The sequence below is a fragment of the Ochotona curzoniae genome, unplaced genomic scaffold (assembly GCF_017591425.1).
Source record: "Ochotona curzoniae isolate NIBS_2020 unplaced genomic scaffold, NIBS_Ocur_1.0 patch314, whole genome shotgun sequence".
Lineage (NCBI taxonomy): Eukaryota > Metazoa > Chordata > Mammalia > Lagomorpha > Ochotonidae > Ochotona > Ochotona curzoniae.
This window is the reverse complement of record NW_024466878.1, coordinates 31,077-46,748: the sequence shown is the minus strand read 5'-3', so window position 1 is coordinate 46,748 and position 15,672 is coordinate 31,077. Positions and strand designations below refer to the sequence as shown.

Here is a 15,672-nt window from a genome sequence, read left to right as displayed (position 1 = left end):
CCCTGTGGCCAGCACATGCTTGTTGGAGATTTCCATACAATCCTCAGTCCCTACTACTAGAATAGCCATTTCATCTGGGTCCCTTCAGTTAAACATGACAGCAAGATGGAAAACAAACAAACAAAGAAGAGTAAAAATTATACAAATAAGCGTATGGTCATATAAACTACTAAATGGAAACGGGCAAAGTGCAGAACACAGTAAACATTATGCTCTCACTTGTGTAGAAAATTACTGAAAATATTACATGCGTAGGAATTTGAATAAGTATTAATACTCTGCACACAAAGGGCACGGTATCATGGATTTCTCTCTCTCTCTCTCTCTTTTTTCCTGAGGGGAATCAAATAATGAGGACTGCAGCAGAGTTACACAAGAAAGGAACAGAGTTTTGTCTATTTTATTAAACAAACTTAGGCCATAAAATACTTGTGACTTAAATTTCTTCTATATACTAAATGTATATAACCCAGTTAGCGTGAAGTGTTTGCTAGAAATCGTTCCTCACAGCTTCTTTTTAAAACCTTCAGTTATCTTCTTCTTTTTGCATTAGGATTATATCTGCAAGGAAAGAATTGGCATTAAAGAATGTTAAAGTAAGGGATCATCATTTACTTTGAAAGCTTAAGACACACACAATAGCCAACAGGATGGAAATGCCAATTTCATCCTTTATTAAAGGACTGGCAGTTCATTTTCATTTATGCCTTTGATGTTGCTTTTATGAATATATTGTAAACTGAAACAAATCATTAACAAAAAATGTTATAAAGCACTAAAATAATTAAAACAATAGTTTAAAAGTCACGGTATGTTTATACTTCTTTCAGTAGGGCTTGGAATGGATCCCACACACCTGCACTCAGAAATTAAAGCATACCATTTGCACAACAGAACAGAATGAACCCCAAATAGAATTATAACTGTAGAAAAGTTTCTGCTACAGCAATTAAACAAATATAATTGGGCAACCTGACAGTCGCATTTAATCCTGAAGAAATCAGTATTAAACCAGTATAAAAGGCATTCTCATCTAAAAAAAGTGGATTGTATTTCCAAAATTAGAGAATCAACCAAACTGACTGTGAAAAGTACATGACTTTCTTCTGTCTTTACGATTAGAGAAAAAAAAAATTAGGAAAATGCACCCTCACACTGTGTTTCTCTTCTGTTTAGTATTTGAGCGTCAACTAAGACTTGTTTGGCCTATTACATTTTCAACACTCATTACACTCCTCTAAAACCTCCCACAAACTTTGAAAACTCCAATCTATTTTTCTTTGTTTTTATCTATGTGCCAATTAAAGTTAATGTCTGTCATTTTGTTTTAATGCAAAGCCCCTTTCATTCATAAGTCTATGAAGAGTTGAAAATAAATCTCAGAAAGTGGTCAAGTTCAGCTAGCTCAGGAAGCCTCCTTTTCCCTGCATGAGCCAATACGGATGTTAACTACTTTGTGTTACAGCACAACTGCATCGACCCAAATTTGAAAGCTATACCCAATAAGCCCAACTGAGAGGTGCTCAAATAGTACAAGGAAATAGGTATCCTAAAAATAAAACATTCCCGTAGTGAAGGGCCTATTTGTCCAAAAGGGCAGAACAACAAAAAGGAATCTATATAAATAACAATGCAAAGTTTAAGAAAGCTGAATTAAACCTTACCTAAAGAGATCATCAGCAAGCGATTCTTCCTTGGCGTGCTGAATTTGCACCTGTTGAAATGAACACACTTTCAAACATTTGCTCAGGGGTGAATATTAAGGACATGAATATCCAGGCTGACGCGTCACAGTGAGCTCTGGCCTCCCGACCATCTCCCCCTCCACAAATCATTTGTTTTCACTTCACACTGAGACTATCATTGCCCCAGTGCTTGAACAGAACAATTCTACCCGACCTGCCTTCTACAGGTGTCCCACACATATTATTAGTTTGTTGAGTTTTTAATTGATCTTTCCAGCAGAACCCTTCTACTACATGGAATTCCAGGGCACTGACACAAGACCACTCATGAGCCTGAGACGGGGGTGCTTCCCCAGCAGCAAATGGGCTCCTTCCGTTTAGTCCCAGCTGAGCATGCTGAAGTGGCTGCTGAACTACCCCAGCCAGGCAGTACTTTTCATGCTAAAGTCCTCAGCTTCTAACACATTAAAACAGAAAAACCATGTGCTGAGGGCATTTCCTCAAACCCGCCTCTGATCCCTTCATTTGCCATCCAAAACCCTTCAGTGACTGAGTCTGACCCTTACAAGGTGCAAATCCCTGGAGAACCTGGCTTCCTGTCACCTTCCTAATCATATCCTGCATCTCCAGACCTGTTCTTGGGCCCATGTCTTCATATCACTTAGCTGTGGATGTTGTGGCCATTTGGAGAATGAACCAGCAGATGGAAGAACATCCTTCTCTGTCTCTCCTTCTCTCTGTAACTCTGCCTTTCAAATAAAAATAACATAAAGCCTAAAAATTTGCAAAAGAAGTAGAAGTAGATAGCAATAAGACAGTTATGCCTTAAATGTAGAGACCAATAAATAAGAAAAATATTTTAAAAGCTTTCACAGAGACTCTCCTAAAATGAAGCTTCAGAACTATATTCAAAAATCAGAACACTTATACAGTACTCTAGGAAAAGAAGTGGAGAACATTCGACAATGGTATATATTCTGTTTCCTACGGACTTTCAAGCTGAAAAAGGGATACTTCAAACAAGCAAGTCATCCAGAAAGTGGAAACATTGGACTATCAAAAGATAGAGCAGGGGAGCTGGACAGAGGCACAAACAATACCCTCTGTGTTTACAGCAGAGAGGCAACAAATGACACACTTTCTGTGATGTTGGCAGGGACACAGAAGAAAACCCAAGGGGAGGATGAACTCAGCACTAAAGGGAGAAAGAAACGTAAACTACAAAACACAGGACAGACCACAGCACTGTGTGTGTCTCGACTCTGGCACCTGATAAAAGAAGGAAATAAAATTTTACTTTAGGCTTCTGACTCCAAATACATACTGAGTGCTCCAAAAACAAGTATCACAAGAGACTGTAAAGTGGTCACGTATTGGTGAGCAAGACTGGCATATAGATGCAAACTTTATTTTTCTGGAGGAAATAAACTGAACCTACAATCCAAAGAAAACACACAGATAACATTCCAAGGAAAGTGATCACAATCAGAGCATACAAAATAGATACTCTGGAAAAAAGGGCAAAACAGATCAAGGATCAAGAAATACCAGGTACTGATCTCACAGGCAAAGGAAAGAGGAACTTAAAAGAATCAGCAGGAAACAAGAAAATTTACAGAAGAATGCAACAGACTCCCAGTGATCCAACAATACACTAGGCTGAATTGGAACTCAATGGACTGAGGACATACCAACCAGAACTGAAGAAAGAAGCTGTAAATGGGGAGATGATCCGAAGATATCGCCAAAAATAAAGTTCAGTGACATAAAGAAAGAAAACATGTAGAAAAGTGGTCTGATGCATGGGAGAAAAGGTGAGAAAATCTAACTGATGCCAAATTGGACTTTCAGAAGAGAACAGATTAAATAAAAACTGGAGCCCTGGTGTTAGGAATGTTTTGTTCTTAACTTGGATGGTGGTTGTGAGCACAGAAACACCCACTGATCTGCAGCTATCGTGCACTTGTTGGTAGGCACACCATATTTTAATGGTTTCCAAAATGGGCACTACTCAAGAAAATTCCCTATGATAAATGATCAGGTATGTTTACTTACACACAGTTCCTGCTTTAGAAACAGCAGGCTATCTATCAAATTTATCACTGATAGATTTGTAATAACCTACAGAAGTCTACACACCCATACTTTTTTTGTGGCTGAAAACTTTTTCCTGTTTAGATCAGAATGTTAACTAACCCACTTGCTTATGTACCATTTTGTAAACTAATACCAATAAAGTAGAATTTTCTAATAGAAGTGATCCAGAAAGTACAGATTAATCTCAAGGCTTCAGATCTCACGTTTCTTGAATGATCTCAGGCCAGTTATCCTTGTTTCTGGTTCTAAGTAGTTGTTTTTAAGAGCTCAATCTTAAGAAACTTGCATCTGTAGTTTATCTCAGTTTGTGGGCTTCACTTGTACTAACCTCCATCTCCTGCCTTAGCCACTCTTCCAATTCCGCATTCTTTCGAGCATTATGAGCTATTAGATCTGATCCTCCAATGATGTGTGGCAGTTTTCCTGCTCCGGGAAACGTGACCTGTTAATCAGTCAAAGTAATACGGTTTTTAACACTTAACTAACAAATACAATGATCAATTCATACTCTAAATGACCTTTTAACTATTTACAAATGAACAGTTTGCACTAAAAACATTCTGTGTGCAAATGCATTTTTCAAAGCACAACAACCACCATATTACTGATTTAGATAGAACTCAAATTCATTTTAATTAGAGGCAATTCAGTACCATTTCAAATAAATTTGGTTTGAATACCATTTGTAGCTTAAAAATAATTTTTAGCATATCAATATTTCTCATGATTTTTATATATTCAAACTACTTTCTAAATATTTAACTACTTACACTGTTTTATACTTATTTACATACCAATAGCAAACACCACATTTTTCCCTGGTAACTTAATCAATAATAAAATCTCGTCCCTTTTGAGTTTCTATTCACAAGCCACAGCTGTGAGTTGGGAAAGAGCAAGTGCACCACTAAAAAGGCGTCATATGAGAGGGATCTCGTCTAAGCAGAAGAGATTGCTCCTGTCGGACGGAGTTCAGACCCCTCTAGAGCATCATAGCAGGTACAAATCAACCTGAGAAATGACAACAGTACACGCTCACATCACAGACAAAGAGCTACACTATGTCAGTTACGGCAGACACTGAAATAATTACTGTCCTCTGATCAAATGCAGAGGGCAAAGGCCACCAGTTAGTGTTAGGTCTGGATCAAGAAACAAATCCCCAGAACAGATAATAAACTCGCACTGATTGAACCAGTGATATCCCATTAGTTGCGCTAATCAAGTTTATGTAATGTCAGTTCCTTAATAAGCAGGAATTCAGATCTGATGCAACATTCAGTGTCCATGGAGTAATGTGGGTCAATGATACACTTACATTATTGACTCTGGTTCCAAACAGTTTTAATATATAAGCTAGATACGTAGTCAGGTGATATGATCTACACCATGGTATCGCACAATGATGAAACTGTCTCCTCAGAATGTATCTCAGTGTTGTTAAGGGATACATGACTGGGTTTCTATTTGGTTTTATAAAGGCATGAAATAATAGAATGCCTGCAGCCTTCATTACTGGTTGTGCTCAGCTTTTAAGTAGAAGAAACTGCATCCATTTTGAACATAAACTGCTTTCATTACCATTTAATCTTAACAATATTTCTAAAAACATTTCAAACACTGCCCTCTTGTGATACACTTAAAGAAAGAACTACCTTTTTGAATTTCTTGAAATTCTTCAGTTGACCATAATCAATATTTACATCCGACAGATTTCTGGAAGTGGAGATAACCACCAATGATCTAAATTCAGTCAGTAACAGCTTCTTTGGAAACTCCTCGCCATCTTCCCGAAGTTCATCATCGTTCTTAAATGGAGTCATAAGGGATGGAAAAGGAGAAATAAAATTACTTGTTATTTAGCAACTTACGGCAAAAACTTAGAACGTCTGAGGAGACACAAGTTTGCTTTTGGTGCCTGCACTTTGTATTTGGAACCAAATCATATCTTCCTCAAATCCCCAAAATTATTAATTCAAATGCTTTATAACTTTGGAAACATTTCAACACATTGGCCTGTAATAGGAGAATACAAATCATATGGGATTTTAAATTTAGTATCCTATCCTAATAAATAAACAGCTCACCTTCGTGCATATGTTCTCAATACAAAACCTCAGCACTGTCTGCTTCTCATTAGAACGGCTCACACAGATGATTACATATTCTACATGTTCCACAGGTCATCTACCATACTTAGGCATTCATGGATTCTCAGCACTTTTTTATTTTTAATTTCTTTAATACCTCAAAATAATCAATTTTTGTTTTCAGACGTTATCTCATTCACTCACAAGCCATTTCTTTTCCAGATGAAGAGTTCTAAAATCAGCCTCAGGATTCCTTCAGACATCCTTCACTTGCTAACAGTGACCTCTGATTCATGACATTTGCTATTAGCTACCTAGTCAGTCACACAGCACCACTGTTGCAGCTGCTCCTGAAGCTGCTAAACTGGAAACAATAACAGGGGAAAGTGCTAACAGGTCTAAATTACAGGCAGTCAGGAAGGAAAGGAAAACCAGAACAGACAGCAAGCAGGGGTTCCTGAGACAGGCAGAGCACTGTCAGGGACTCTTTCTAAAAAGCAGTAGCCTAATAGCTCCACAGTTCACAAATATCTCACATCTCCCACCTGCCCTCCAGGTTTCACCTTCATTATTTAAGAACTTGATTTTTATGAGTCTGAAAATGTCTTGCTCCTGGTCATGTACCTACTGATGTCACAGGAGGCAAGGAATGACTCCATACTGTCACAGTTAACAACAGCATTCATTTCCAGAGGAGGCACAAGGAAGAACAGGATCAGAATTGCAGAAAGAGAAACAATTAATCCTAAGAATGTACAATGAAGGAAACAGATGACAGTTGCTCCCTACACGTCAGATCTCGTACAAATAAAATAGAACACATAAAAATTTCCTCACGCAAGCTTCTTCTTTGATGGACACTTCTTGGACTGACCACAGTGATTCTTGCTTGAGATTAAACTTCTTCCCAATTTCACTTTCTTGCTAAAGGAATAAAATTCATAAAATATTGTTCATAGGAGTTACCAAAAATATACATATTTACTTAACTTGAAAGGCAGAGTTACAGAGAAAGAAGCAGAAAAAGATCTTCCTTCTGCTGGTTCACTCACCCAATGGACACAACAACTAGGATTGGGCCAGGCCAAACCCAGGTTCCAGGAGCCAGGAGCTCATGAGGGTCTCCCAGATGGCTGACAGCAGAAGATGGCCCAAGACCTTGAGCTACTTGCCTCCCACCTGGAGTCCTAGAACTTCCTGGCTTCACCTGCCAGTCCTGGAGGCTGTGACCACCTGGAGAGCGAACTAGCACATGCAAGCTTTCCTTGTCTCTGCCTCTCTGTAGCCCTGACTTTCAAATCAATCAATCAATCTTAAACACAAGCCACTGTCCACTGGGCAAGCCAAACAGACTTTGTTCAGGCCTATAGTAAGTTCTACAAGCACACTGAGTTCCCCTAAAATCATTTGCCATTGTACCACTGCCCCCTTCTTCTCCCCTTCCCTGAGGAAAAGTGGGACCTATGTTTCTGCATAACTGGGATTGTGGTAAACACTTGTGTGGCCTTGCCCCATGATGTGAATCTTTCCCCTTCTTTAAATGCCTTTCCTCCTACTTCATTCTGTCACTTTATTCCAGGAAAGGTTCATAGGGCAGAGGGAAATTGTTCCTTCATTCCTATAGTGGGAATACCAATAAACTGTCACTGTGCTTCCCTTTGTCTTCCACATTTCCTAATTCTCGCAAATGACTTGTATAATCAAAAGAAAAACACCTTAATTCCGTTTAGATATGTTACATTGGGATCTTAACTCATATTTACAATTATAAAGTCACATTAACTGTTCAAGATACTTGTCTGCAATGAAAGTGGAGAGTGTCCTGTATAGAATCACAGTATCTTTCATGCTGAGATGTCCAGATCATGTTCTAGGCAAAACCATATTACATAAAGAGTTTCCTAAACTTTCAGTAATACTACAATCCCTTTAGATACAGTGCACGACATATCATTTTATATAAAGTTTTCAATGTTACAGCAATAAATATTCACATCACTTTTGAAAAGGAGATTGGAAAGTGCATGTTTAGGAACTAAAGAAAATTAATGCTTCACTCACCAATTATTACGAGTAAATATGTGTCTTCAACCTTACTAGGCATGACTACTTTAATATACATCCAGTTGCTATCACCTTCAGAATATTTTAACTTGATTTAGACACAATGATAACATACATTCAATATATGAACCTTCTCCTACCTTCCTCTTCTCTACATCCTCCAACCTTCTAATTCTCCTAGGGTTTTATTTTTTTTTTAATAATAACATTTATCTAGTTATTTGAAACACAGTTACTGACAGAGAAGGAGAGAGATATCTTCCATCCATCGGCTCGCTTTCCAGGTAGCTGCATTGCCTAGAACTAAGCCAGGCTGAAACCAGGAGCTTCACCCAAGTCTCACACAGGTGGCAGGGGTCCAAACGTTTGGACCATTCCCACTGCTTTTCCCTGGCCATTGGCAGGGAGCTGGATCAGAAGAGGAGCAGCAAAGACAAACCAGTTCCTATATGGGATGCAGACATGGCACGCAGTGGCTTAACCCACCACACCATAATACCAGCCTTTAACTTTTTATTTTGTAACTTAGAGAATCACATAATTATCAACGTGGATTCTCAGAATGTAAGCTTGGGGATGACCTATACTTTTTCTCATGTGTCATGTAAGTCTATCACCAGGTCAGAGATCTTACTCAAGGCCTATGAAAAAATAACATCTCAGATTGCCTTTCTTATTTGCATGTTCAGTCTCCAGTATAACTAACTAAATGAACGAATGACATTCTGGGAAAGCTGACAGAAGAGATCAAAATCCACAGGGCATCAACATAAGTCCCAGTATCTGTGAGACCCAGTACAGTTAGTGTCCGCCCATGTTCAATGGATATTTACTACTGCACTGTAGGCTAATTGTAAATATAATGATGGTATCTCCCAAGTAATAGCTATTATGACAGGGTAGTGGAAAATGATATAATTTTAAATGAGAAGGAAAACTTTGGACTAGGCGGATATAATGAGGGGAGGAAGAACTAGACCACAGACGCAGTGGGTGCTACTAAGAAGAATGTTACCATTGCAGGAGGCAATTGCCTAGATTGTCTTGGACCTAGACAAGTGTTCTACTGTTGGGAGAAAAGCAGCCAATAGCAGGTGGGCATTCTTGGCCTGGATAATGCCAATCCAGTGTTATGTAAATCAGTGTGCCAGCATAGCTGCTTATTTTATCTTATTGATTTAAAAGATTTGCAGCAAATGCCATGCAGTGGGGGGCAGGGGACAGACACTAGGCTGGGAAGCCCCCTGCACACACTGGCCCTCGGGCTTACTGTGTGCTGCTCAATGGCAGGGGTGCTGCAGACTACCTGAGGAAGGGGGTCAGGGGCCTGTTGCAGTGGGGAGCTCTGAGAGCATGCCTGACAGATGAGGAGTGACCTCATAAGACTTGGAGCTGATAAACCTTGCAAATTTTCTCAACCTCGTGCAACGAAGCCGACACAACCCAGAACTAACACAACCACTCAAGTTATCAGCCTTGCAACATTCTTCCCCACATCGGGGTCTCTAATTCTCATCAAATGACTGGCCCCCATCCCTAGGTGCTGATGTAGTTTGACAGCAAGGAGTGACTGCCTTTCTTTCCCACTGTGGACACATGAGAAAAAAACAAAAAAGAACTGATACATTTGTCCCACCCTCCTCCCTCCCCACCCTAACTGGAGGCCCACATGCTCTACATTTCCCTCAATTTTGTAAATAACACTGAAAATAAAATAAAAGTTCAAACAGAATAGAAATAACTGAAAAAGGATAAAATCATTGCAGGAATAGCACTAAGTTTTCCATTTTAACTCACAGTAAATCTATGGACATACTAGAATCTGTATTAAGTCCCAAAGTAGAAAGAACAGTTCTAGGGGCTGGCATTGTGCTAACGTGGTTTAAGCTGCACATTGTGTTACCAGTACACCATACCTGAGGGCCAGTTCAAATTCTCCTGCTCCACTCCTGTTCCAGCTTCCTGCTGACACGCCCGCCTAGGAAGGGAGCAGCTTAAGTACTTAGTTCCCTGTCACCAATATGGAAGACCAGGATGTAACTCCTGGCTCCAGGATTTGGCCGTAACTGCTATTGCCATTTGTCAAGTGAGCTGGCAGCTGGAAGGTATCTCTCTCAACAGCCCTCTCTGTTACTCTTTCAAACAAATACATACATTTTAGAAAAAAAAAAAAAAAGGAAAGCACAGAATAGTTCTACCATCAACATAGTTTAGAAGCTACCTTTTGGAAATCCAGCTCAGGCTGGATTCAACATGTCACCACGGGGAGACCTGCATGGAATTCCTATTGCTGAGATTGAGCTTGCCAAGTCCAGGTTGTCATGGCCACCTGGCTGCAATCTCTCTCTCTCCCCACATCCTTCCCTTCTTGTCACACCGCCTTTCAAATAAATAATTCAGTACACAAATTTTAAAAGACACTTACAGATCCTTTGTCTCTTTCTAGTGCTGTTTCATCATTGCGAGTGCTGCCTGTTTCCAGATCCATCTTGGTCCTTTTTCTCATATTGACGTTGTCCTCTTGTTTATGAACATTCACTTGCATTTCCAACTCTGGTTTTCTGTTGTTGAATAACTCTTCCAAGACTTCATCTTCTATGGCCTGATCATCCATTTCTTTTCTCTTTTTAGTTATTAGCTTTTCTGGGCAAAGAGACTGATGAGCAGAATTTTTCACATCAGATTTGAAATTGTTCACTAGAATCAAGTTATCTGTTTCTTTGTCAAGAGGCTCATTCTGAGATAGATGCTGCTGTGTGTTTTCCCATATTAAGACTGGGGCAGGTTGGGTTTGTTCTAGAAGAGAACAAGACATTTCTGTTCGTGCTGACTTGGATGAAGACATTTCTTGATCTTCTCCATCTCTTTCCCTTAGATTTCAACAAAGAAAAGACACAAACAGATCATGAGTACAGTTAAGTAATTTTTCAGTTAGGTAAGATTTACAGTTCCTTCCATCTAACTCACAATGTATTCTTGATTTTCATAATTAATACTATCACTGGAAACCAACCACAGACATTTGAAAGCATTTCATATTTATACACATTCTACAGTTGTGATAGGACTAATGGACCTTGTGGCTCAAGCATTATGGAAATCCATATTTTCTCTGCTGAAGCAGAACTGATTAATCACTGCTGAGAAAAAGGTAAAAACAACAACAACAAAAAAGTCTAAAAATACTCTGCTGCCAGGAGACAGCAGCTGATGTGTAATGTAGGGAATTATGGGCAGTGAACATTATCCAAAGGATAAAACTTGACAGGTTAACTCACTTTAAGTTAACAAATCAGAGTAACTAAATCTTAAAGATGCTACTGACGTTCAGTGCATTTACTGTGTGACTGGATCATGAAAACACAAAGACCTAGGTCCCTGCTCTCACGTGCTTACTGGATTAGTGCTGAACTGGACCCGTGAAGGAGATGTTTAACACTGATTTAATATAAGGTGTATGACGGGCAGAATGACTAAGAGAATTTTATAGTAACTTAGGTGATCAGAATTCAAACCAGGGAGCCGCAGCTCAGACAGGAAGGGAAGGACTGAAAAGATACTGAGAAGCAGCAGCAACACATTTATCTTGAGAGGCACAGAAGAGTTAACCACAAGGGAAATGATCACAAACAACAGCCAAAAGAACCCAAAAAACCAGAACGACCCCCAAAATCAGAATGCTTAAAAAACATACAAAAATGTGTGAAGAAACTCTCTCAGGGCCAAATCGGACAGATCTAAGAACCTGGATAGGCCACTATTGTGAAAAACAAATGAAGACTACAATAAAGAGAAAGATTTAACTGTTAAGCACTAGGCAACTGTGTCCAAGGATGTCCCTTATAGATGATGCATTGCTGGTTAAGAGACAAGCCCTACAAAATGGCAGAAATATCAAGGATCTGTTTTAGAAAATATTCATTGATCGAAAGGCAAACACACTTCATGCCAGAGTGATATAGACAGATCTCTTTCATACATTAGTTAATTCCCCAAATGGCTGTGCAGGCCCAAGTCAGAACCCTGCAATGCCATGCAGCTCTTCCACGTGGGTGGCTCGAGACCAAGTACTAGGGACCTACACTAGCAGGTAGCTGGACTGAGGGCAATACAACCAGGACTATGACAGAACTCTTGATTATCGCAAGCATCAACTGAATGCACTCTGCACAACAACGCTAGTCCAGCAATAATCATCTTGAGCAGCTTCATGGTGACTTTAGAAACAAAAGGGAAGGGGCCAGCATAATGGCTCAAGTGGCTAATTCTCTGCTTGCAGCGCTGTCATCCTGTATGGGCACCGGTTCATGTCACTGCTGCTCCACTTCTCATCCAGCTCCCTTCTTGTGGTTTGCAAAGGTGGTGGAAGATGGCCTGCATCCTTGGGACTGTGCAACCCCACATGGGAGACACAGAGGAAGCTCCTGATCTTGCCTTCAGATCAGTTCAGTCCCAGGCACTGCAGCCATTGGGGAATGAATCAGCAGACAGAGGATCTTTCTCTGTCTTTCCCTCTCTCTGCAAATTTGCCTTTTCCAAGAAAAATAAGCAAAATCTTAAAAAAAAATCCACAAAAAGTAATTTCATCTAGGAGAATTATTATCCACAAGCACACGCAGAGGCAAAATAGGACTAAAGAAAATGCCAACTATATAATAATAGAAAAACAAGATTTTCTAGAGACACAGGAAAGTCATCTAAACATTTACCTTTTTTTAGGAAATGGTTGAAAGTAGTTTTTGATGGAGTTAGTCTGCTGCTGAGAAGCCCATTTTCTACCTTTATGGTCACCTGCAAACTTTGTTGGTGAACCTTGAGAGTCTGACATTTGCTTCCTTTCCAGAGTATTTGATACTTGATTATGAGAACCTGTTTGGGGAGATTCCTTTACAATGGATCTTTCCTGTGCAAGTGTTACAGACTTTTGTTCCAATCTGCACATCTGGATTTCTTTTGGCCTTTCACTCAAATCCATACTGTAGCAAAAGGAAAAAAATGCAAGTAGGTAATCAAGTTTACAGCAAATTTATCTACAAATAAGGATGTTGGAGAGGTCTAAAGTGATGTAACTTTAGGAGCAAAGTCCTGGCAGACACTATTTCACTGGACTGATGTTACCGTCCAAGGGAGCAGCTAGGGTCAGACAAGCCCCAGGAGGAAGAGTTTCATCCTCACAAGCATGTATTTTCAGGCATGCTCTAATAGATAAACAGCCTACACAAGGAAAATCTGCCTTGTCTCTTACTATTGATCAAATGAAGAGATAATCAAAGATAAATGCTTATTTTCTTTCTAAAATTATTTCTAAGTAAATGTGCCATAATAAAAAAAATTGAGAAAAATCTGTCATTCCAATATCACATGTAAAGAACTATTTATATCACAATAGATGGGTTGATGTTGATATTCCAGCCAGATGGCATCTCTAGAACAGAACAGAACTCCATAACTGGCAGAAAATAGTTTAAAGACAGTTTTACAGCATATGGTTGGATAATGCCAATGCTATTATTTTCACACACACACATTCACCCATAGCACAACAGGTAAACTTGTCATTCAGCATCCAAAATAGTGTCTCTGTTTAAAAAGTTAAATCTGACCTCAATATAAATGTAAGTATAGCAATAACTAAATACAGTCCAATATATGAGTAGGGATAGCTCAAATACTTAACACGAACACTTCATTGAGGAGTATTTAAAATAAAATAAATTATCTTGAATAAAAAGTATAACAGAGCAAGCTAATCTAATGCATTCCAAAGAAAGTCATCTCAAAAAAATAAAACCCCCAAATGCTTAACAAACATAAAAGCACTAAATAAGCTATCTTTATAGAGAAATATTTCAATTGTAAGTAATTCTGTCAATGGGAGCATCTCCTTTTAAGAAATCGAGGTAGTTCTATGGGATCCCTGGATCCTTGTCCCTTCCCTCTCCTCCCACTTCTTCCCTTTCCCCTCCCATTTCCTCTCCTTCTCTGTCCCCTCCCCTCTCCATCCCTCCCTTCCCTTCTTCTCTGCTCTCCCCTCTACACCCCTCCTTTACTCTCCCCTCCTTTCCTCTAACCTCCCTACCTCTCCCCTCCTCTCCCACTGCACAGAAGAATGACAACCATCCTGGATGGGATGGCGTGGGCAGCACAGACTTCATCATGCTGAGAATGGCACAACATTTGAAGCTTACAAAATGCTTTTCTGCAATGTTCCACTTAACCATTTTTGATCATAGTTGACTACAGATAATAGAAGCCCCAAAAAGAAAACTATGGATAAAGGAAAACTACCATTGTTTCAAACTTATATCACAAGTGACAAAGCTGTGTAATTCTTTCTAGTCTACAAGACACAGCTGAAGGAAATGAAAAAAAGAAATTCACCATAAGCCAAGCATCTATAGTGCTGGCTTCCATGCCACAAAGGCAAAACTGAGTAGATGCAACAGAAAAGCCCAAAGGCTAAAATACTTAGTTGCTGGTCCCTTACAGAAAATTGATGACTTCTATTCTGTCACCTTCCCTGCCATCCTACTTTCCCACGCTTCATCTCCTAAGACATGATGTGATAAAGGCACTGACTATTTCTTCATCATACTAATCTATCATTAATCTAGTGGCAGCACATTGGCAAAAGCTTGTTAACACAGATGCCTTACCACGTATCTACTTGCTCTGACTCTGTGTCAACGACATACGTTGTAGTGTTCACTGGGAGACTTGGCCTTAGTTTTTCATCAACCAATAAGGCTTGTGAAAGGCTTGGCCCTGGAGTCGTTGTCTTTGCTCCTGTAAATCACACAAGTGAACAAGTAGAAACAAAACAAAGCAAAAACAATCACAAGGGCTAGAACCAAGAGAGACATTTAGTCTCTGCATTTCCACAACTACCACACTGGACCAAAGCACCAGCCTCTTTTTCACCTTGAGCTTTTCACTTGTACCCACCCTTCCACTACAGACCTTAGGAATCCATTCTCCACACAAATCCAGGCTAATCCTTCTTGTCTACCTGGACACTCTGTAACACAGACATATACTCTGCCTTCTCCCTCGTTCAGGATGCACTTCAGTGAAGCCCTCCACGCCTGCCTCACTACAAGAGCTTGTCCTCAATCACTTTCTCTTCACCTTGCTTTACTCCTCTCTTTCTTTGTACTTGGCCCTATCTGAACTGAGGCAGTAGACTGATGTTTACTTTGGAATCCTGAGCTTTAGGATATAAAATTCATTAAAAGAGGCCTGCATTACTTTATTCACCAAGGTGTCTTCAACACCAGAACAGAGCTTAGTACCTGATAGCCACGAATATTTACTAAGTTAATAAAAGTATGCATGTATAAACAAATGTTTTCAAGACTGCAAATGCAATCGGTCTTAGAAAGCATAACAGTACATAGCACATACACAGACTATGACTAAATGATAAAGTTGCTAAACCACAGAATAATGTTTTAATTACCTAAACTGGGCTGGTGCTGAGGATCACAATAATTCTCTGTAGTCATGAAAATAACTGCCAATCCAATTTCTGCTTCAGGAATAGGTCGAAGACCCTGTCTAGCAGGACAAAATATTAAGATTACATCATGCAAAATCAATCTTATGTTTCTCCCTGAAACCATAATTTTTTGGTGTGAACAGAATTTCAAACACAGACCTAGCTTCCATTAATAACACTGCAGCAGTATATTACATTAGACAAGTCTATCGTACTTTATGAAGTCAGGTAACTATCT

The 15,672-nt window shown here is 39.5% G+C and overlaps 1 protein-coding gene across 4 annotated transcripts in view; it reads right to left on the bottom strand.

Annotated features, from left to right (window-relative positions):
- Window positions 1-435: 435 nt before the first annotated feature.
- The window catches only part of LOC121167085 (nibrin-like), a 36,281-nt gene continuing 21,044 nt past the window's right edge, over window positions 436-15,672 (bottom strand). For 2 of the 4 annotated variants that reach the window (XM_040996460.1, XM_040996461.1), the window contains 9 exons: window positions 15,396-15,493; window positions 14,593-14,722; window positions 12,646-12,912; window positions 10,362-10,806; window positions 6,710-6,796; window positions 5,438-5,590; window positions 4,111-4,224; window positions 1,665-1,714; window positions 436-561 (listed from right to left, as the gene is read on the bottom strand). In XM_040996460.1, the coding sequence (XP_040852394.1) occupies window positions 531-561; window positions 1,665-1,714; window positions 4,111-4,224; window positions 5,438-5,590; window positions 6,710-6,796; window positions 10,362-10,806; window positions 12,646-12,912; window positions 14,593-14,722; window positions 15,396-15,493 (1,375 nt within the window). In that variant the 3' untranslated portion in view covers window positions 436-530. The remainder of the gene's footprint in view (window positions 562-1,664; window positions 1,715-4,110; window positions 4,225-5,437; window positions 5,591-6,709; window positions 6,797-10,361; window positions 10,807-12,645; window positions 12,913-14,592; window positions 14,723-15,395; window positions 15,494-15,672) is intronic. The other 2 variants (XM_040996462.1, XM_040996464.1) reach the window with 2 other exon arrangements.